The sequence below is a fragment of the Lepidothrix coronata genome, unplaced genomic scaffold (genome assembly GCF_001604755.1).
Source record: "Lepidothrix coronata isolate B3197 unplaced genomic scaffold, Lepidothrix_coronata-1.0 Scaffold58, whole genome shotgun sequence".
Taxonomy (NCBI): domain Eukaryota; kingdom Metazoa; phylum Chordata; class Aves; order Passeriformes; family Pipridae; genus Lepidothrix; species Lepidothrix coronata.
In genome coordinates this window covers 1,415,721-1,438,390 of record NW_016690238.1, presented here as the reverse complement: position 1 = coordinate 1,438,390, position 22,670 = coordinate 1,415,721, and the positions used below count along the sequence as shown (strand labels likewise).

General features: G+C 46.6%; 1 protein-coding gene across 5 annotated transcripts in view; it reads left to right on the top strand.

The window, feature by feature from the left end:
* HCN4 (hyperpolarization activated cyclic nucleotide gated potassium channel 4) overlaps positions 1-22,670 on the top strand; it is a 150,225-nt gene that overhangs the window by 20,257 nt on the left and 107,298 nt on the right. For 3 of the 5 annotated variants that reach the window (XM_017816794.1, XM_017816795.1, XM_017816796.1), the window contains exon 1: positions 21,938-22,638. The exons of 1 other annotated variant lie outside the window; for it this stretch is intronic. In XM_017816794.1, coding sequence (XP_017672283.1) covers positions 21,938-22,638 — 701 coding nt within the window. Of the gene's footprint in view, positions 1-21,875; positions 22,639-22,670 lie in introns of those variants that run through there. One more of the 5 variants, XM_017816797.1, reaches the window with a different exon arrangement.

Here is a 22,670-nt window from a genome sequence, read left to right as displayed (position 1 = left end):
AAAGGAAACAACTTGTTCCTACATCCCCCTCACACATACAGCAGCTTGAGGTGGAGATATCTTTTCTTCCGAAGTATTTTCAAGGCAACCTAATATCTGACTGATTTCCCTATCCACTTTTAGTGTCTGCATATTTTACAGCTCTTTCATGGACTGCTCCTGAGCTGTCCTTTCAGACATGGCATCTTGGCTTCTCCTCCACAGATACTTTGCTCCAAATCAAGACTAAAATATCAGGCTATACCCCAAAAGTCCATATTTCAATCAAATGCTACAGCTGAGTGCTGAGCCCTTTCAGTCCCACACAGGAGAAGCACTACAGAAGCTGCTCATTAAGGCAGAAGCCTTGTTTTGTCATTTGGTGTCATTGTTGTGAGGTACTGTTCAGTCATGGGTCCTGTGCTTTGGGGGTGCCTGAGGCATTGTCTCTACAAAAGCTGTTTTAAAACATACTTTGCATCAAATTCCTGAGAGTTAAAGACAGTCTGACAACGTTTCATGCCATAACTGTTCTTCTTTGTGTTCCCTGGTTTAGTACATTCACAGTATGAGAGCTTTGTGATAATCTCTCCCTAATCCTGCAGAAACCTGGTTTTTGCTGGGCTGCCAAGGGCTGTTATCTGGAGAGGCTGGATCTGGGATAGAGATGCTCTCGGCAGTGTGGTCTTTCTTACACCTGATGGACTTTCCCCAGGAATAATCACTCTGATTCTCAACCTCTTGTTTTTGACTCATTTGGGGCTGGTAAGAAGACTCTTTGAAAGCAAAGGATTGTTGCACAGCTAAGTCATGATTGGCTTACAAACCTATTGGACTTCCTTTTCGGTTTTGATGAGAAATGAGCCCTACTTGTCCCTTCAGGTCACTGATCAAAGGGCAGGCTGCTGCCTGAGTTACAGCTCACGTCCTCCAAAATACCCCAGACATTCCTGGGGAGGGCATACATTGAGTTTTGAGCCAGTTTGAACTCGACTACAATTGGCAGCCCAGGAGCAGAGAGGTGCTGTATTTCTTTGTTTTACCAAGACATCTAATTTTCTAGAAGAGGATGTAAATATTAACAAATAATTGGTGTTCTGGTTAATAAAGGAACCCGGTTTTCATTGTCCCAGGAGTAGACACTGATTTCTGTAGAAATCCAGCAATCTGTGATCCAGAGAACAGACCTGTTCACTATTTATGACCTACACTGAATGGTTTTCTGAAAAATAGAGTCAGGGAATTCATCTTGAACAATTCATGGAAATCAGAAAAAGGTCAATCCCCAAGAAGGTCTGATAAATATTTCATAATCGCAGCAGCACCCTCCCAGGCTGTATTCCTGTTGCTCACTTAACATCTTTGAACTCTCCATTAGTCTCTGATTTCTTTCTGTCTTGCCCATAACCATCCTGACTAAATCCAGAGACAGGCAATTCCATCACTGTCTCTATTAAGCTCCCAGCATTCGTTTCTGAGTTACCACAACAACAAGGATTACGTGACAAGCAAATGAAGAACCAGTCAGATAATGGAGTTTTTAAAATGGGGATTACTGGTGCTGAAGATGTAATGGCCTCTTTGATGCTGTTACTATCTATAGCACAAATCCTTCTCAGTCTTTGGACTATTGACCTGACACACTGAAAAGGCTCCTTTGCAGCCCCCATTGTCCAGAGAAAGGGAAAAGCTTTGAGCACAGACATCTTCAAGGCACAGAAAAAACACAAGGCCAAGAGATAAGCTTGGTAATTTGAAAGCATTTTATTTCTTTCAAGCACAATCCCAACGTTTGAGCCGTAACTGATATCCCGATTTTATCTGTGTTGCTTTTTCTCCAAGGTGAGCACTCAATACTTTGAAATTTCCAAAGATGATCTGAGCTGATCTTCCAGCAGCTTGCAAATCAGCACCTGCTGGAAAGGACTGTCTGATGAGATTTTGGGGAAAAGTTGTCCCTGACACTTGGGCCGTTGCACCTCTTGGAGTGTCTACAGGCCTCTGGTACAGTAAGACTGGATACACTGTGACTATGAGTAAAGCAGTAGCTGGATTTGGAATAACTGGGTTGATTGTTCTTGCTTTGGGAGATACTAGGTAGCAGCAGTGAAATAGTTTGTAGAAAGGTGAGCTTTTTTAGCCTTTGTCTGTAGCATAATGCTGACTCCCTGCAGAGCTGCAATGTCCAGGGAGACTGTTCTGAGTTCTGCAAGCATGAACCCTTTGTGCTTTCATCCAGAGAGCTCTGAGGGTTTTTACATAGCCATTATCAGGTTCATAATATTGTGAGGAAGTAGGGGATTGTAATGCTGCCTATTTTACAGATAGAAGGTAAAATTCTTTCCTGAATTAGGGCAACATTATGTTTTCCAGCAAAGTTATGAAGACTGCCTGCAGGAACTTAACACATACGCTCTGATTAGTCCCTGGTTTTGTGAGAGCTCTGTGGGATATCAGGCAATTAGCAAGTGTTGGACTAGTTTGAGTTTGCCTGAGATTGGAAACATGGGTAGAAGAAAACTGAGGGGTGAGGTTGAAGGCTACACTTGTATAGCTGTTGCCTCCCTCCGTTTTGACTCTGCTTCTCAGCTGCATTCAAGGACGGGCTCATGGAAACTAAGAATAGTGGGACTCGTTCAGGTGTCCTTTCATACAGATACTGATCATCGCTGTCACCAGGAGCCGGTTACACAAGGGATGCTGTCACTCCGTGCGTGAACAGGCCTCGCTGATGCCAACACATTTGTTATGTGACACTGCCCAAGGTCACAGAGGCCAGTGCTTCCTTTTCCTCGTTGCCTGTTTGCAACTAAGGTCTCAAAAGACTTGCAATAGGTGACGTGACTTCTACAGTAACTTCAGAGCGTTTTCCAGGGCAACTGGGCATTCCCCTCCTTTGCTCCAGGTCTGGATATCAGAGCTGTTTAGGCATTTGTGCTCAGACCTTCATTTCTGCAAGTCTTGAACATTTCTCTCTTCTCAGTTGCATGGTTCATGTAGCATCAACAAGTCACTGGCAGCAACATGTCACTGTCAGGAAATTCTCTTGGGCTGCCTTTGCTCCATTCCCTTCCCCTTCCTTCTCATTACAGTGCTCCATAACACACTAGATTTCCCTTCTTGTATTCAAACCCTTCAGCTATAGGTAGGTGGCTGTCTGGGACCCCCCAGTCACTGCTGAGCCAAGCTATACATATTTAATTGTGTTAATTTAATCTTTGTTCATAAAATCTGTCTCTTCAGCTCCCTAATCACCTGTATTGCTTTTTTCTGAACTCCTCACAAAATCTGCCAATGTCTTTGTGATAATAAGGAGCCCATCACAGAACACTGTGTTATACTTGGAATTTCACCACAGTGGGAAAGAAGACATTTTGCTGTGTCCTTGTTTCATAATACAATGCTGCTGCAGATTCTCCCTCAAGATTCCTTTGTTTTCTCTTCCTTTTTGCTGATATATTTTAGTGAAAACTTCCCTCCAATTTTCTGTTTATCCCAAGGCCTCAGGCCTTGCCTATGGTCACACACAGTATGGAGGACTGGGGGAAGCTGTAAGGTATTTTAAGAACAACGCAACTTCTTTTGGGTTTTGTGTGTGAGGAGGATGGTGGGCTTGTTTATCAGGTGGGCAGAGGCAGTGGCAGGAGTCCCTGGAGGCACACCAGTTTAAACAGAACTGGATTCAGGTAATGACTCACAGTCAGAGCTGAGAACAGAAGTCAGGAAGGCTGGTTGCTATTTTCTGCACCAACCTTTGCCCTCACACCTCAGATACACAGGCCCCTTCCTGACTGGGGAATGGCCCCTATCTGTGTGCTTGGAGCTGCCCTGGCAACCTGAGCAGCATCACTTACACATTCATGTGTCTCTGGTGTGCAGGCACACCGGGGCTGGGTGTCTGCAGCCCTGCAGGGAGAGCAGAGTTTATTCACCAGCGCAGACACATCCTGGCCTGCACTGTGTGAACTGATCCGTTCGGACTGGAGCTGGTTTAGGTGTTATCTGTTACACAGACAGTGACAGGGTGAAGCTGTGGAAATGGAAAATTAGTTGACGTCTCAAAGTGTCAGAGCAGAGACTCAGCTGGGGATGTTGGACTGGGTTGGTGCTCAGGAGACATTGGCCCTACCCTGCCTTCACTGCTCAATGACCATGTGAGCATGACTGAATCACCTTCCCACCCTCGCCCTCTCTTTGCTCCCTGACCCTTGATCTAGAACATCAGCCTGCTCAAACAACAGCTGCCTGTCAAAGTGTTTCATGCAGTGCCTGAACAGCAGGGGCTGGTTTTAGCTGGGATTCTATCAATCACCATAATGAAGCCCATCAGAATAGAACAAACAGAAACAGAGCAGAGTAACAACCTCCTCACTCAGTTATTAGAATTGCAGCAGGGCTAAATCCCACGCAATCTGCTGAGGACAAGGCCAACAGCAAAGGGAATTTAAGTCGTGTAATACATGTATTTTTAAAAAGGGAAATAAGCAATGTCTGGGATACTATAGGCCAGTCAGTGTCACCTCAGTACCTGACATGGATGCAGATGGAGCAGATCCTCCTGAAAACTGCACTAAGGCTCATGGAAAATAAGGAGGTGATTGGTGACAGCCAACATGCATTCATTAAGGGCAAATCGTGCCTGACAAATTGGGTGGCCCTTCTACGATGGGGTTACAGTGTAGGTGGGTAAGAGAAGAGCAACTGATGTCATCTACCTTGTGCAAAGCATCTGAGACTGTCCTGCATGACATCCTTGTCTCTAAACTGAAAAGACATGGATTTGACAAAGGGAGCACTTTGTGGGTAAGGAACTGGGTGGATGGTCCTATTTTTAGAGTTGTGGTCGATGGCTCAGTGTCCCAGTGACAAGGGGTGTTCTTCAGGGGCTGGGGCTGGGACTGTTTAACATCTTTGTTGGCAATGTGGACAGTGGGATCAAGTGCACCCTCAGCAGGTTTGCCAACAGCACCAACCTCTGTGGTGCAGTCAACCTGTGGCACTGGCACAGGTTGCCCAGAGAAGCTGTGGCTGCCTCATCCCTGGAAGTGTCCAAGGCCACGTTGGACGGGGCTTGGAGCAACCTGGGCTAGTGGAAGGTGTCCCTGCCCATGGCAGGGGGTGGAACTGGATGACCTTTCCCAACCCAAAGCATTCTGTGATTCCATGTATGAGCAAGCTGATACACTCTGGGACAAGAATACATGCCCGTAAGCAAGCCACAAGTAAATTTAGGCTGAAAAGTTGGAAAAGAGCTTTCTAAGCATCAAGCCAGGGATGTTCTTGAAGAGTTTCCCACTAAGGAAGTTGGAGACAAAAGACCCAATCTTTTGTACAAATTATAAATGCCCTCTTTAAAGTTCATCAGTAACAGGATGTAGGGCTTGCTTAAATACTGTATTAAAACATAAGCAAATCATGAAGTTTAGGGACAGATTCTCACTCCACATCTTCCTTTTTCAAAGCTATGTCAGATCCTCATTCCTTCTCTATTCTTTTCTAGCTTTAATTTCTATTCTAGCTTTAATTTCTACCGTGTATTTAATTCAGTTAACCCGAAAAAGAATCCAAAACAAATTTGCAGCACAAACTGAGGTCAGATCAGAAGGTTTGCCCTCTCCATTCTAAACTTGAGGAACTGGCTCCCCAGCCGGGACTTTTAACAGGATTTTTGTCTGAACCACATTACCATAATGGAGATCATTTGTTCCTTGATTGCATCAGTCCACTTAAGGAAGTTTGCAACTGAAGTGTACAAGCAAATGCACATTCTTCACCAGGAGTAGGAAGGGAGGCTGTGCTCCCCTGGCTGCCACATCTGATTTATGCAGCACGCTCCCCAGGACATGCCTGGTTCTTAAATAGGTCAGTCAATATGTAAAGTGGAACCTTAGCTGGTTATCACCATCGAGAAAATCACTGTCTTGGGTTTCAGCACAATCTCTGATACAACCTGGTGGGAAAATGACTTCAGTGTAAAAAGCTACTTTTGTGAAGGAACAAAGCAGAGAGGAATTTGAATGGACTTTAGAGTGGCTGAGAAACTCTGCTCGGTACCTGCCTGCCTTTGTCCCACCTTACTGTGCCTGTGCTCTAAAGGACAGAGAGAACAAACTTCCTGGACTGTAACATCACAGGAGTTCTGCCTGTCACCCTTGGGCCAGTAGCATGTCCCTGACAGCACTGCTGGATGTGAACAGCCAGTCACAACCCCGAGGCCCAGCCAGCACTTTTTGTAAGAGCCAGGTTTACAGCATCCCTTCCCAGAAGGTTTTGCAGGACAATGTGACTGCCAGGTGGGACAATCTTACACAGACCCTGCACAGGGTGTGGAGTGGGAAGTACAGTCAGGATCAGTTGTTTCTGTTTGAGCTTGTCCTTCATTCTGTGATTCACTGCTTTGTCCTCTCTCCCGTGATGAGAAGGATGGTGAATCTCAGTTGCTCTGTGCTTTTTTACAAGGAGTTACGTGTGCAGCTGAAATTAGAGTCCTGAGACTCCTATAAAGGTACTATCTGATACTGCCCAGGCAGAGCCCAGTACAGAATGTTCTTCAGGGCTTCAAGCACTTCTTTCTGAAAACATCTCAACAGCTTTCCTGGCAAGGAATCCCTTCCTGGCGTCTCTACCTTACCTTGCTATTCTGTGTGTGAGAATGAACCTGATCGAAAGGTTACTGCTACTGAAAGAGGGAAGCTCTATTTCCCCTGCCACCTCCTACACTCTGCTGCTTTTAATGCCTCTGGCTCTCATCAGGTGCTTTAAAAAAATGTCTTCTGATCAGTCAGACAACTAAGGAAACAAAGTAAAAAAAAACCACGTTTTCTGGATTAGCAAATAGAAATGTTTGTGAAGTCCCATGAGTGCAAGGAAAAGGGGAGAACAGAACTGGAAGGTGAAGACCTCTCCTCTTTCAGCACCTTCCAGCTGGTAGGTCAGCTGTAGTTTCATCCTATATTTTTGTAAACATTAGGAAGAACTGTAAACCTAGAACCAAATTTCATGGTTCAGAGAGATGTCTCTCCTAATGATGCAAAAATATCTACAGAGGAATTATCACAGACCACAGAGCACATGAATGTAGCTTCCCTTGTTCTAGGTGTATTTTGGCAGAGTACAACCCTTAATAGTGAATATTCTTCTCTTTGGGTGGGATCTAGGCTAGACTCATATGTTAAAAGAAAAAACAAAGAACAAGCCTGTCCCCAGGAAGCACAGGGGGGTGACTGTGTCTGTATTGCTGTCAGAACTTGCACACGTTATTCTGGATGCAGGCTGTTCTCTCATGCTCCACACTCACCCTGGGTTCACCTGTCTGGAAGTGGCAACTGCTGGGGTTTGATAAACGGACTGAAGGGTTGTCCCCCTCAGAGACTCGGTTGTGTAACGAGTTCCTGGGTGATTCACAGCTGCTCTCCCTCCCGATCGGCCGCAGTCGCCTGGGAGAACCGTTCTCCTGCTCTCTAGTGGTAGAAGCACAAAAAGGCAAAAAATGTTCTGCTGCTTCTTTACAAACTCACACAGGCATGGCCTGAAAATGGCTGCCAAATTCCAAGTTGGAATAGTTTAATCCAGTATATATCCACATGCATAATGTTCCTCCGGAGCGTCAGAGCAATCATTATGCTGAATTCTGGAAGCTGAGAACCTTTTGTTTCTGCAGGAGCCCTTGCAGGAATGATTTGCAGGATGGGGATGTGTCAGTGCCCCCAGCAGTGGTGGTCCAGGACCAGCTGCTCAGTGTGGTCACAGCCAGTGGACAGCAAAGGGAAGGAGTCTCTCACCACTTTGCTGCCACTTTGTGCCCGGACAGATGGACAAACAAAGTCTGTTTCATGCCAGAGCTGAACCTTCCTGTGATGTGGTTCTTAGGGAATAAAAGTGGTGTGTGAGGCCGTCCTGTGTGCTGAAAGAAAGTGGCAGCAGAACCTGCTGCAGAAGGTGGTTATCAGCATCAGCATCGTCTGCCAGGGGCATCTCATAGGCCACTCCTGGCAATTCCTGAAAGGCCAGGGAGGTGTAGCCTCCTTCCTGGGAGAGCAGGGGTCCTGGATCTAGTCAGAGCTGAATGGTTTCTGGTCTCCAAGCAGGTGCACACTGCCTTTTTAGAGACTGTAAAACTAAGAGATCAGCCAGTGAAACTGGAGGCAAAACTGGAAATGGAGTCCTTACCCACCCCCCTGCCTCATATCCCAGAGTGGCCAACTCATTGTTTAACTGCAGTAGAAGTAGTAATAGCAGGGAGATTATGGACTCCTTGGCTGCCTGTCAGCTAAGGACACAGTCCTTAAGCACATACCTGCAAACACACCTATAAATAGAGTTGAGTCCATACTAAATTAAAGGTGAATCTGGATTTTAAACATGCAAACATTTCAGAACAGTGACACGTCCTGTATAATAAACTAAACAGCCCTTTAAGGGCTGTTTAACACAGGCAACTCAGAACAGATGAGTCAGTGCTGGAAAATTGCAGATTATTCCTTTTTTCCTTCCCATCCAGTGGAAAATAAGGAATATAAGCTTTTTCCTACAGCCACCTGCTGTCATGTGAGTAGTAGATGGTTTGATAGCTCGACAGGCAGTGCTCAGCTTAACTGCCTCAGTGGCTGAAGTATCTGTTTTAATCAGTGTTGCACAGCACCCTCTTCTGCTGAGAGGTGCCGAGACGTGGAAATCCCTGGTCTGTCTCTTTTCCTGTCTCTGATGGGCATTTATATACTGAAGAACAAGGTAAGTATAAAAACTCAATTACAGCAAATAGGGAGAATCAATAAAGGAATGGGAAGCTGGCAGCCACACAGGTGGGGGTTTATCTCCGCAGCAGAGTCCTGACACACGACATTACAAGAACATGGAGTGCTCAGATGAGTTATGAAGATTGATATTTATGATTATGACTTGCAATTGTGCTATTTAAAAAAACCACCTATTTGGTAATGAAAACCTGCTGGCAAGATCTGATCAAAGAGGTGAAATTGCAGGAAGAGTAAAATAAGATCAGTAAATCAAAAGCTCTAAATCATCAGTGAGGCACACTACAATTAGGGCTGAACTGAAGAAGGCAGAGTTATTGGAATTGCAGGCATAAATCCATGGCATGCATGTGCTGCCATTTGTTCTGGGAAACACACGCTCACCTCCAGCATTTCCAGACTGAGTTCTGTCAAGGGCAAAAAGATAAGGACTGTCTCCTAACACAGTGATTCCCATGGACTGCAGCATGTTTCAGTGCACCAGAGGCTCCACGGGCTGTGAGGATCCCATTTTCTTCCCTCAGGCCCATGGGAGTGTAAGGGCAGAGAGACCAGGTGTAGGCTCAGACAGCTTGGCTGACATTGCCTGGGAGATTGTTCATTGTTATTGATCCGAAATGCAAAACAACCTTGGAACAGCAGGGCCTTCTACCTTTTCTGACCACAGCCTTGTCTCTTTCCTTTTTTTTTTTTTTTAATCCCACTTGCTCTGTTTTTCTAGGAAAACTTCCAGTTCCTAATGATCTACTTGCCAGTGTAGGGAATCTGCAGCACAGGCCCTCTGAATAATGCAGTGCCAGCTCTTGGATACTGCACTGTTATATCTTTCCTTATACACTGACAGGAAAAAATGTGAGGCTACCTAGTCATAAAATTTCAGCCTGGGATTTCTTTTTTTGGCCAGAGATGCCTACTTAAAACGTTCCTATCAGATGGAGATTGAAGTGGGTCGTTCCAGTTTCAGTGGTTGTGGCAGCTGGTTCATCAGGTTTAGTGAAAAGAAACATGGCTTGGAATGCATTTAGGGAAATGCTTAACAACAGCTGCTCTCAGTTCAGTGGCAACAGCTGGATTCTGGGTCTGAGAGGCAGTGTTGAACAAGCACAAGTGGAGAGGAATAGCTTGTTCCAATGGACTGATTGTGGCACAAGGAATTGGGAAATCCTGTATTTTAGTTCCTGGCTTACCACTGCTTTGCTGAGAGGCCTTGGTGAAATCTTTCAGATTCTCTGCAGTGAGCATCTTACTCATTTCACCTCCTGTAGCAATAAAACTTGCCTCAGTGAGCAGTCACAAAGGCTGGGAGCTTGATACAGTACAGATGAGCCTCGCTTAGAAAATCAAGCAGGGCACATGGATTCGCTGTTTTAATTTTTAGTAGAGAGGAAAGCTGTCCCAGCAGTGCACGTGGGAGGGATAATATCTGCATTTCCTGTTCTCACTCAGGGAAAACACAGATGGAAGACAACTTTTGTCTATTTTCCCCTATTTCAGGAAATGCTCTCTCTTTGGTCCCTTTATAAAGAGGAACTAGAATGAAAGAGTGGATTTATAAGGGAAGGACCCCTCAAACTAATTTGGATTTCTGGGGATCTTTAGCTGTAGTAATGTGCTACAGAATGGTGAGTAACAATTAGAAAGTGACAGCAAGACTTCAATTCTGGGTCCAACATTGACTTTGATGTGGTAGCCTGGCCAGAGTAACCAGTGTTCCTCCTTGTCCCAACACAGCAACCAGACAGAAGGTGCTGAAGTGAATTTGTGCACCTACTGTAAGCAGCACCTTTGGTGCAAAGGAGAGTTATTTCAGTAGCTCCTTGATTTTCTTTCTGTGTGTACTGCAAAACTGCTAGAGGGAGCTCAGTAAATGAAGGTTAGTTGTTATTCAGCCTTCGAATGGCTCCATCCAGTTCTCCAAAGTGCCAGTTTATTACTCATTTTACTTGGCTACAAGGCATTAATAAAACATGAAGGCTAAAGCTGACTTCATTGCACTTGGAAATCCATGCAATATAGTTACACAGACTGGGAAATCTCATTATTTTGCATTCATTTTCTACAGGAGAACAAACATTTTGCATCAATGACGTTTACTGTTTGTGGGGTTTAGTTTAGATTCACCATTAGGCCACACTCCCAGCAAGATACCTGTGAAAAGCAAAGAGACAACCCCTAAGAATTCATTGTGAGTCTTTCTTTGAAGCAGGTGTGTATTGAAACTGGAGTTGTGATGGTCCAGGCTGGTAGAAGATCTCAGTATCTCCACCATCAGCCCATTTTAGGAAGAGTGTCCCTGTGCTCCCAGCATGTGACCAGTGTGTGACCCCAGGGGATGCTGCCCCTGTGTGGTATCGGCACTGCAGGTCAGGGCACTGCCAGGGGGGTGCTGGTAGAAGTATTGGCAGCCTTTGGAAAGGAAGGAAATCAGTCCATTCTTGGATTATACCACTGGCTTTACAAAGGACACAGCCAGCACAGCACAACAAGTGTGTGAATGGCCAGCTGGCTTTCCCAGCTTAGGAGGAAATCTTCAGTACTCAAATAGATGACTATAACCAAAAACAGGATGCTGACTTCTGAGGACCACAAACCTCCTACAGGACAAAAACTTGGATAAATATGATCTAGTTTGCTCCGCTTGGGAAGTGTCAAAAGGAGTCCTAATAGTTTACAAACCTCTTGGACATCTTTGAAGAGTCATCAATAAATACAATAAGGGAGATCTGATTTATACCATCCATTTGACTTTTGAAAAGGCTGTGGAAAATCCATTCCTTGAGGAAACTAAGCAGCCAAAGGAGATAAGGGAAGTTCCTAGTATGGGTAGACAAAAGAAAGGGATGGTAGAAGTAAATAATCAGGCCTCATGACAGTGCCAAGAGTTCTTTAGGGATGTCAGCAGTTGAGCATACTCACAAATGACCCAGAAAAGGGTGTGAGCATTCTAGTCACTATTACTGTTCATTTGCTTTTTCTGTTTTCCAGGATTTAATATAGAAAAGAACATTTTTAACATTTACACTAACTTCCCGTGTGACATGATCTGGGACTAACCCAAATTGATTGCAGATTCAAATCAAGTATCTGGGATTGAGCTAAGGCAGACCTTTTATAAAAAAAAATCTAATCTTATTTTTTAAATTTCCTGTGACAGAGAATCTACAAAAAACTTCATCATGTTAATCTAGAGGTTAGTTGCCCTCAACATTAAAACTTATTAACTTAATTCTGGCCTGAAGGCGTGGAGCTTCCAGGCAGCATCTCTTTTGCAACTACATCTGCTGGTGTGAGGATTCCTCCGTGTTCAGGTCTCCACCTCTCCATGTGGGCACTTACAGATTATTATCAAATAATTACTTACATTTCCTTTTGCCTAACCAGAAAAGATTAAGCTCCCAGGATCTTTTCTATTACAGTATGTCTTCTAGTTCTTTTCCGCTGAGCAGGGTCTTCATCTTAGATTTGGTGCTAACACCTTCTCCCACGAGTCCTGAGCAGAGTTTAACCACCTTTTTGAGGGTCTTCTGCACTGGGAGACCTTCCCAGCAGAGGGGAAGGGCAGGATCACCAAAGCTTGTAGAACAGAGAGTAAGTGCATGGTTGAGGACTATGTGTTCCAGCCTAAAAACCTACCTCTTGTGGAAAGCCAAAATAAGCTAAAGAAGTCTTCAGGCTAATTAAAGGCACAGGAAGGTGTTTTAACAAATTCTGTGTCAGCCCCAGGCTTGATGGGAAGATCAAGTCTTTTCAAATCTCACCTTCTTTAGGTCTCACAGCAAGACTCAGTCTGCTCTGTTCATGCTGCTCCAGTCTTCTCCCTTTCCATGTTTAATTAATGTACTTTACTACATTTTCCAGTAGAAAAGGCCATTCTCTAGTACTGAAAGGTGTGGGTGGCAAACACCTGCTCTGAACCTTTTCTCCTTCTGAGAAGTTTGAATTTATAAAAGCAACAACAAAATTGTGAGCTTTTCCTCCCCATTACTCACGAACTGGGTATTTTTATCACCACACATTTCTAAATAAATCCTGTCACCTAATCGTGTTAAGTGAAGCCTGCAAATCCAAGGAAGTAGAAGTTTGTTGCTCCACTGAAACAGGGATTTGTGAAGGGTTTTGCAGAATGGTGAGAAACAAAGACAGAATTAACAAGCACAGAGGGGGCTAATAAAATATACAATATTCCTTTGAGCAGACTCTGAACAGCAGCTTGTCAAGCATCAGCTGTGACATGAAGTTGCTCAGAAGGGGGAAAGTGGTGGTGGTTGTTGTGTAACCTGAAGTGCTCCCTCTGGAGTAGAGTGTGCACTGAGATGTCACCAGCTCCAGAGTGCTCTTCAGTCCGACATCTCTCCATGGGAGCAGCAGGAGGTGGTGGCAGTGTCCAGGTGTGCTTTACTAAGCTGGTTTGTCTATCTGGATGTACACAGGGGTGTTACAGCCACCCTGAGCAGGAACAGAACTACTCGTGTTCTGCAGACACCACCGGAACATGGATAACCTGGGAAGCTGAGGGGACAGATGGGCTGTGTGACCTCGGGCAAGACTGTGTGCCAGTTCCAGTGAAGGACAGAAGTGCTCCAAGGCATTCTGCAGAGTGGAACTCCTGAGGGCCTGGCCAAGCCCAGAGTGGGGCACTGCAGCAGCTCTCCAGGGCAGCCTGTGTGCCCAGCAGGAAGCAGCTGAGCCACAATCAAGTGGCCACAGATTGCTTCTCCACATCATCCCACCACAGGTCAACCATGTGTGGGGCTGCATACACTGTCACATCATCTAGAACCCTGTCAGAAAGATTTAAGCTTTTTTTTTTAAAAAAAGAACTGTTTTCATCCTCCTAAATTGCAGATGGTGAAGCAAATGCCATTTTCCTGTTTCCCTGGTGTCCCACAGGAAGCATCTTTGTGAAGTTGCTCCATTGAACAGAAGATTTAAGATACCATCAGGCAGTAGGAGAGCACAGGAGGGAATATGATTCTGTCAGCTAATGGTTTAGGGGAAAATCAGGAAGGCCTGTCTTCTGTCCTGCTCCCAGGAGTGTTTCTACAATTCACATGGGAAAGGGCGTTGTGTGAAAAGGAGACAGAGTCCAGGAAGCAGCATCTATACTCTGTGTTGTGCTGCCCTTGCAGTAACATTAGATGCAGTTTCTCATTGATTTCACCAAAAAAAGCTTCAGTATTCACAGAAGAGCCGGGTGAGCGGGATCCCTCCCCTCACAAAAACACACACACACAGGGCTGCCATCCACTGAGCCACGTTTATACAGTGATGAACTGATACCATCAAGGCAATGGCCTCAAGAGTCTGCAGAGCTTTGTTTAAACCCTTACACAAAGGTCAGCAGAGTGTTGAAAACAAATGAAAGCACAGGCTGGTAAAATCAATCAGTGGGGAGTCCCTGGGTGGGCAGGGCTGGGCACTCCCTGCTGCTCATCAGCTCAGGGAGCATCGAGCACTTGGCATTGTTTAATCAGAGCCAGCTCCCGTGGCACTGGGGAAGAGGAAATCTGAGCTAGTCCTTGCCCTGTTTGCCTGAGAACCAGGGAGATGCCTGCAGGATAGATTTTAATTAGCACAAGGCCATACAGTCTGAATGTGGATGGCAAGGGGCATCCAGGGAAGGGCAGGGACAGGTAAGAAAACACAGAATAAATCTTCTGCCTCCACCTTTCTGGGTTTACTGGATATTTAATCTTTGACAAGTGTACAGCACTTGCACTTCCTTTGATTTGGAAGTCCAAATCTCATTATTAGCCACTTGGGTAATACATTGGTTCCTAAAATACCATTTAAAAAAGAGGAAAAAAAGTGCATTTTCTCTTTTTTTTTTTTTTTCCCTTCTACACATACTGCCTTCTTGTTTCCAAAACCAGCAGGTTTTCCTTTATCTTTCAAAAGAAGGAAATTCTTTTTTTGGTAAAGATGAGGTTTTCAGAATCTCAGCTTAGGTGGTTGAGATGAAGAATGACCATAAAGAATCTTATAATGGAAGTTCAGACCCTCCTTAATGGTGGCACTGCAGCACAACTTTATCATCCAGGTGAATGCAATGCAGACAATTCTCCCCCTGCCCTCTTCCCATGTCCTTACAGAACTCTGCCCTGCTCTTCTGCTTTGGATCCCCCCTCCTCTGTGTTTTCCCTGCCCTAGCTCCCCTCAACAGAGCTTTCTCTAAACCTAAACAAGCAGAAAGAAAACAGCACTGAGCTGGCATTTAAAGAGCACGAGCTTGTTACTCTGATGCCATGTTGTGTTTCTGTGCTGGGTTTTGGTCTCAGCAGCATTTTCTAGACACTTCAGTAACACCTGCACTTAAACAACAGTAAAAAATGAGGCCCAAATTGGACCTGGAGTGCATTTTTGATCCAGAATTGAGGCAAAAGCTTGATCAGCTCAAGCACAAACGTGCATGTGTAGACATAGGCAGGCACAAACTCAAGGAGGTCACCTCCAGATTTGGGATAACCTCCAGATTTAGGATAACCACAAGACCCTTCTGGTGCTGAGTGGGCTCCAGGCAGTACCCCCAAAGGCTGGTTTCGAAAAGCAAAGCCCAGACAGAGAAGGCCTTTATTTTAATCTCAGAATTATTTGCAGCCTTATCAAGTGAAGCCTTTCCCCTTTACTTATCAACATTGCTGGTGCTGCTGCTGAGCCACAGACATGGCAGTGGCACAAATCACTCTTTTCCCTCCAGGATAATGGGAATGTCTGGAGGACTCAGAGTGGCCTAACCTGTTTGCTTGTTTGTAGAGGATGTACTTACACCAGTAGCAGAAATACTGTATCTCCCTTGCCTTTGGCCTTGTTTTCATGGGCAGTGAAGTTCTCCTCCGTTTCAGGTACCGAGTGGGAGGGGTAACTGCCTGAAACAGCCCTGTGTCTGTAAGGGGCAATGATCACCTGGGATCTTCTGCTGGAAGCTCTTCTCCTGCCATATGGTTTAGATGTGCTGACTAAGCCTGGCTTTGCAATTTGGCTGTTCTCAGGAGTTCAGAAATTCTGAATCAGCGTGGAAATGTCTGAGTTTGTTCTCCAAAATCATGACATGCCTTCTAGCTGCCTGCCCGAGGAAGTGAAGCTTACAAAGTCATGCCTGGTACCCATCAGGCTGTCAGCTCCCTCCTACTACAATTGCAACCTGTTTGATGGTTTAAAACTAATTTGACAGAGGGATTTTGTCTCAAAGAAAATATCTTCCTACATAGGAAGTAGGTGGCTGGAGTAAAGAGAGAATTCCTCTTGAGTCACAGAATCATGGAATTAAAGGGTAATTTAGGTTGGAAGGGATCTCTGAGGGTCTTCTGCTCAAAGCTGCTGCAGCCCACGGCACCAGCATCAATAAATGACTAGACCATGACAGTCCAACTGTGAATTATGGAGGAAAGGTTTGTGTAGGATCCTGCACGTCAGACATGGCAGACTCCAGTCACAAGGCATAAATCTATGGGACATTTCTTCCATAGCCATTTTGCTCACACAGCATCTTGTTTCTAATTAGTATCTTATTTCAAATTTTTCAAATTGTCTTCAGCAATTGGATGGAGGGAGGCATTGCTGAGGTACATCCATGAGGATTAGGAGTTCTTAAGTCAGAGCTGTAAAGTGCCTGACTGTTGGCATGGCTGGAAACTTTGGTTTTGGAAACATGATGTTGGGTTTGTTTGATTAACTACTTTTGAGGAAGAGAGAGGGTTAAAGTCAGCCCTGGCAGAAGGCAGCTCACTAAGAGCAGAGTCTGGATGTCCCCAAGTTGGAGGCTGCCATTGCTGTTGTGGGAGACAGTGGCACATTTCCCAACAAATCCAGCGCTGCATGATAATCCAAAATAGTCCAGTTGATGCAGACAGGAGATACCTCGGCGGGACAGGCTTGGGAGAGGGATCCCTTGTTCTCTGTGAGGCTGCAGCTCATGAAACACTGGTGAAAGACAGACTCATTTGACAGTCACTGAGCTGATCCAGACTGAGCAAACCTCCCCACGCTGTCTGAACCCAAACCTGAATAACTGCTCATCAGGGTAGAAAAATAAGCTAGTGCTTGGTTTCTAAATGGAAATTTGATGGAATATACATCTGGAAGGGAAATTTTATTGAAGTTCAAGATGCAAGCTCAATATGAGCATTTCACTGTGAATATTGGAGAATTCATTGGTAGAGTTTAGACCATAATGTAAAAATTTTATAACCTAAAAGTAATTGTGTCTAAATCATATAGTTGCTCCAATCTCAGCAGCTCCTCTGTGTCATTTCTCTTCTTCAGAGCTTCATATATGGCTACCTGTCTCTGTTTTTCTATTTCTCTGAAGGTTTCTGTTCTCCAAGGGGAACATTAAAGGTGAGGTGGCGAGATGCTCGTGCTAATCAATCTGTTCCTAGCTAGGATTTTCAGCTACTTGCTCCAGCAAGGATTACCAGCTTTTGCAAAACATCTCAACATCCTGAAAATCTCAGGGGGTTATTTTCTCTAGAGTCTGTGACTTCTTTCCATAGACACCAACGTGGCCGATTCTTTGGATAACATTTCCTTTTTGCAGTCCGGTGGCAAAGCTGTTTGTCAGCTGTAAGCACATTCCAGCAACCCCCTTATATCCTACACAAGTGCTCATATTTTGGTCTTGCTTATAAGGGTGCAGAGAGTGGGATTGCTCCAGATTTGTTTACCACTGGAAGTTGGAATGAATATTGCTTTCCAAGCACTTCCTGATAGAAGCTTTTCTGTCCTGTTGTGTATCTCCTCTCCTGCTGCTGCCTCTCTTGCCAGGCTCCACAGCCTGTTGTTGTCAGGGATCTGTTCAGTGTCTCTCTGCTCCCACTGATGGACTTTGAACCATTCTTTCTGAAAACCCAAGGCAATTCTTGCCCAGCAAAGCTGGACTTTTCCCTTCCATCCTGACATCCAGCTCTGTGGGACTCTTCCCTGTCCCCCTGCCCTGTGGGCTGGCTCCCCTGAGCCCAGCATCCCGGCCTGGATCTCACTTCCCATTGCTCAGCTGGTTCCTTGATCCAGACAGATGCTCAGGTGCCCTCTTGGCTCTGCCCTAAATAGGCCTCAGCACATGTTCCAGCAGTTCAGTCCCCCACTTTACAGCTCCCAAAAGGAACAGCACAGAGCCATAAGAAAGCCCTGGCTGAATTTCAATGAGTACAGTGTGACAGCACACTTGGGTAATTAATAGGGCCGAGGGGGAGATAGGATTTGTGTATTTATCATTATTATTTCTTCATTATCTTCTAGGTATAATATAAGCTGCAGAGGCAGCGAATGCAGACTCTACCAGGAAAACTCTAAGGTAGAATTTCCCTGTTTTGTAGCGTTGAATATTTCATGAGTTTCAAATGCCAATTATGAGTTACTTGCTGCCTGCTAAGAACAATAGGCAGCTTTGAAAGGACTTGCTCCTGTTCTTCCAAGCTATACCACATGTTCAGTGACTCCATTTTCATCTGAGAATTTAGAAGTTCAAGGGTGATGCTGAATCTCTCACCTAAGCAAAGGTGGTCCTAAAAGACCAGCTTGCACCGCTGCTGTTCCCTGAGCTACAGGATATCAGATTTGATGGCTCTCACTCTATTCTTCTGTAGTCCTGGCTTCATTTGGAACGTCATTTTTCACATTTGCATTGCAGCACTGGCTTTTTAATAAAATAGCACCATATATATATATATATTCCTTAAATACATATTCCATATATATCTATATCTGAGCTGGCAAAATTCCTTCAGAAACAAATGCATCTTTGGCTGCTTCACCTGCATTCTCTCTACTAAATCCATTCCCTTTGTATCTATGCCAAGTCTTGGAGCAGAGTCTGACAAATATTGTTTAAAAGGAGGTAACTTCCCTCAAAAACAGTTCTGCCTTTTCCTGACAGGTGACTTCTCTATACCCCCTTTGAATGTACTGTGAGCCAGTGATAGGTAAGACTTAGACCTCCAGCAGGCCTGGCTTTTCTTAAATATTCTAAAAATATGTCTATAAAGGTTCATTTGCTGACATGGAAGGCACTGCCATAATGCCAGCAATAAATTATGTCCACAATAGCAGTTTCATACCATTAGACAAGGATAATTCCCATCTCCCTGCACTTAGTTCTTAGAAGGCTCTCAAATAAAATATCATTACTTTGAAGTCCTCTGGACACAAAATTGTCATTACATTTTAAGGACTTGAAAAATTCCTCTGAGTTTGGTACCTGTAACCCCTGTAAGTTTTTAGAAGTGTTTAGGAACCCAAATTTGGAGACAGAGGTAACAAGAATGTACCTTCTGGACTGAGCACCTTGGGTGATTCCACGAAGCTTAATGCTTTATAGAGAGTTGTAAAGGTACCTGTGGTCTGTATGCGTGGTATATAGCCTGGACAGTGGTGGCTGGGAAGTGCCAGCCAGAATTCCAGGCACGGGGATATCTGGGTGTTTCTGGAATGGTGCAGCAGAGTGCCAGGCCCTGACTCAGTCTGTGCTCCCGAGCATTTCCTTCCTTCTGCAGAGGTGATGCAGGAGGACTCTGCTGCCCGGCTGCCCTGTTGTGTTCTCTGTCAGAGGATCTGATTTGTGTCACCAAGTAAGGCAGCACTCTGGGAACATCCCAGGAAGGCCAGGGAACGGAGTGTGGGGATATTCCGAGCGCTGGAATACCTATAGCTGAACGAGAACAAACAGCTCGATTCCTTGAGCACGTCCTTTACTGCTCTGTCATTCTCTGGGAACATCAGGGACTGTCTTTAAGAAGCTGCATCAGTTTTGGATGCTCTGCACCTCGTTAATCAAAACACAGCCTTTTGGAAGGCACTTGATTGCAGCTGAGGAGCACAAGTGCTTACACCTCAGCATCCCCAGTGCCTGGAGGAGGGAACAAGAAGAGGGAAAAGACCTTTATTGCTCTCACTGGCCTAATTCACGTTATTTGATCTCCAGGAACATTTGAAAATGGAGAGTTATTTCCCCAGAAAAGCTTGTTCTATCAGAAATTGTGAAAAAAGTAATACTATTAAATAATATTTGCGCTGGGTAGCTGCACTGTAGAGTATTTGAAATGAGTCACAGCCAGTCTGGGTTGTGCCAGGAGGTGGGAGGAGAAGAGGAGCAGGTGAACACATCAGGAAAGGATTCAGGAGAGAGCAGGCAAACAAAGATGAGGAAGCATGTGCTGTCTGTGTGTGTGTGTGTGTGGTGAAGTCACTGCTGATCATGGCATTTCCTAAAGGAAATTTGCTGCTTTAAATGGCAAAGTTACCTATGGCGAGTGACTCCTGGGAGGGAAGAGGTGGATATTTGCTCAGGAAAGCAGAACTGCAGCGGTGGTGACGATTTCCTCCCTGCTTGCAGTGGGCATTCCTTGCCTGTGTTCAGCCTCCCCGTCTTTGCCTAGCAGGTGGGATCTTAAATGTCTGAAACAACAAATATTCTAGAAAGCCTGAAATGCTGAATTGACACAAAAATATATACAAAAGTCTCTCATATGGCCAAAAAGATTAATAATTTAACTCCACTGGTTTCAAAGGCTCGACACTAGGAAATAATCTGAACTAGTTTATCAGTCTTAAACATCACAGGATAAACAGCCACTCCCAAATAAGCACAGGCGCGGCTGATTGCTACCTCTTTAGCTCCTTTTCTCCAGAAGCCCCCTCTCAAATACCAAAAGGGAAATGTCTGATTTCAGCTGCTTTGGCCTCTGTTACACGGGGTGCATTGTGGCCAGCAGTGAAGGCAGGAGGATTCCCATGCGGAGCTGTTCTTTTCCCAGGAGCGTCCCCCGGAGCCGCGCCGGTGGCGGGTGAGCCGCAGGAAGTGCTGACTCAGGTGCCCACTGGGAAGTGGGTTTCCCCGCGTCGCAGGGAGAGCCCACGCATCCCACTGCCTCCGCCAGCCCAGCCCAGCCCAGCCTCCCTCAATCCAGCGGGGGAGCTCTCGGAGATGCGGCTTGCTTTTATTTTTTTATTTAATGGCTTCTACAGATCCGACCCCGCAGGGGAGGCATAGTACCGGGTTTGCATCGCTAACGGGGAGCGAGGCAGCCAAGGAAAAAAGATCCTTCCAACCCTTCGGGACTCTGCGGACGGGTGCGAACGCAGCCTGTTCCCAGCAGGCAAACTTCTGCTAGGCAAGACAGGCACTCCCCTAGCCCCTGTTTTGCATGCAAGTGAGATTTTCAAGGTGAACCGCTGCTTTCCCTTTAGATTTGGAATCGCCCCTTCCCACAAAACCCCCCGTGCCCACACAAGCAAACCTGCCCTCCAGCAGCCACACCTCCAGGAGGAGTAGGGATCGCCCGCATCTAAGGGAAAAGGAATATTCTCGCTCCTACTTATTTTTTTTTCATGTTTGTGATGCTGCTATTTTTAAATTCGCGGCGGCCCGGTGCTCGTGGCCGATAAGCCCCGGCTGGCCCGGAGCCCAGCGCTGCCCGGCCCCGCGGCTCCGCAGCGCCCGGTGCCCGCAGGAGCGGCGGGAGCAGCCCCGCGCCCGCCGGGCGTTGCCCCTTTAAGAAGCCCGGGTGCTGTCTCAGGTAGGCAGAGCCTGTGTGCAGTAGTCGCTCCTATGGCAACCCAATAGAATGGGATCGCTTCATGAATATTCCCAGGAGCAGGGGCTGCATGAGGAATAAGTGATGACAGTGATGTAAGCAAGCAGTGGCCGCTGCAGGTTGCAGTTCATTGTGTTATTGGCCGGCAGGTTGAGGAGTTTGAGGCACCCGGGTTTGAGCTTCGCTTTCCGGATGATGTCTGCCCGCCGGGAGACACGGCACATTTGCATCTCGAAGCCAACATGGCAAGGCGGCTGCTGCTGCCGCTACCGCCCTCCCTCGCCTTCCAGCCAGGAGTGTGTGGCTCTCCTCTAGACTTCTTGCCCAGTGCTCAGCATCTGAGCAGACGGGGATTGCAGTAACACTCACCAAGGGAAGACAAGCAGCAAGTAGCCAAATCGGGACAACGGGGAAGAAGGGGGGGATTTTTTGCCTTCCCTCTTTTTTGGTTTTTTTTTTTTTTTTTTCTCCTTCCCTTCCCTTCTGGATGCAGAGGCTGTGTTTTGATGCAGAGCCTGTGGATGCCACAGCCTGGTAAGGAGATGACACGCCAGTCTCTGGTCCCCTCTGCCCCTTGAGCTGGGGGCAGGGGCCTGGGGGCAGTGCCGGTTCCCCTCCCTGGGCAGAGCGGGGGTCTCTCCCTCTCACTGAGCAGCAGCAGCAGCAGCATCGGCCATGGACAAGCTGCCCCCCTCCATGCGCAAGAGGCTCTACAGCCTGCCCCAGCAGATCGGACCCAAGGCGTCGATCATGGACGAGGAGGATGACAGCGACAAGGACACCCGGAGGAAAAGCATCAGGCTGAAGCCACTGCCTTCGCCCTCTGCTGGGAGCACCCGGGCCCTCGGGGGGGACCCCGGCAGAGGGGGGGACCCCGGCCTCCTGGAGACGGAGGCCGGCGGCAAGGGCGCCAAGACCAGCACCAACGGGGACTGCCGCCGCTTCAAAGGGAGCCTGTCCTCGCTGACCAGCAGGCACCTCCACGACGCGGCCGAGGAGAAGAGGCTGATCGGCGGCGAAGGGGAGCCGGCCTCCCCCAGCGAGGACAAGAGCCCCCCCGGCAGTGGGGAGCTGGAGCAGGGGCTGCCGGCGCCCCCACCGCCCGCGTCCCCCCCGGAGCCTCAGCAGCCCCCCCGGGCCTGCTCCTCCACTTCCATCAAAGTGGAAGGAGGTGGAGGGTGCGACCAAATCACCCCAGATGAGGAGCAGAGGCTGGGCCAAGCCGGTTTCATGCAGAGGCAGTTCGGGGCCATGCTCCAGCCGGGGGTCAACAAATTCTCCTTGAGGATGTTTGGCAGCCAGAAGGCCGTGGAGAGGGAGCAGGAGAGGGTTAAGTCTGCCGGGTTCTGGATCATCCACCCCTACAGCGACTTCAGGTACAATCCCCCCCTTCCTGATCCACTCCAAA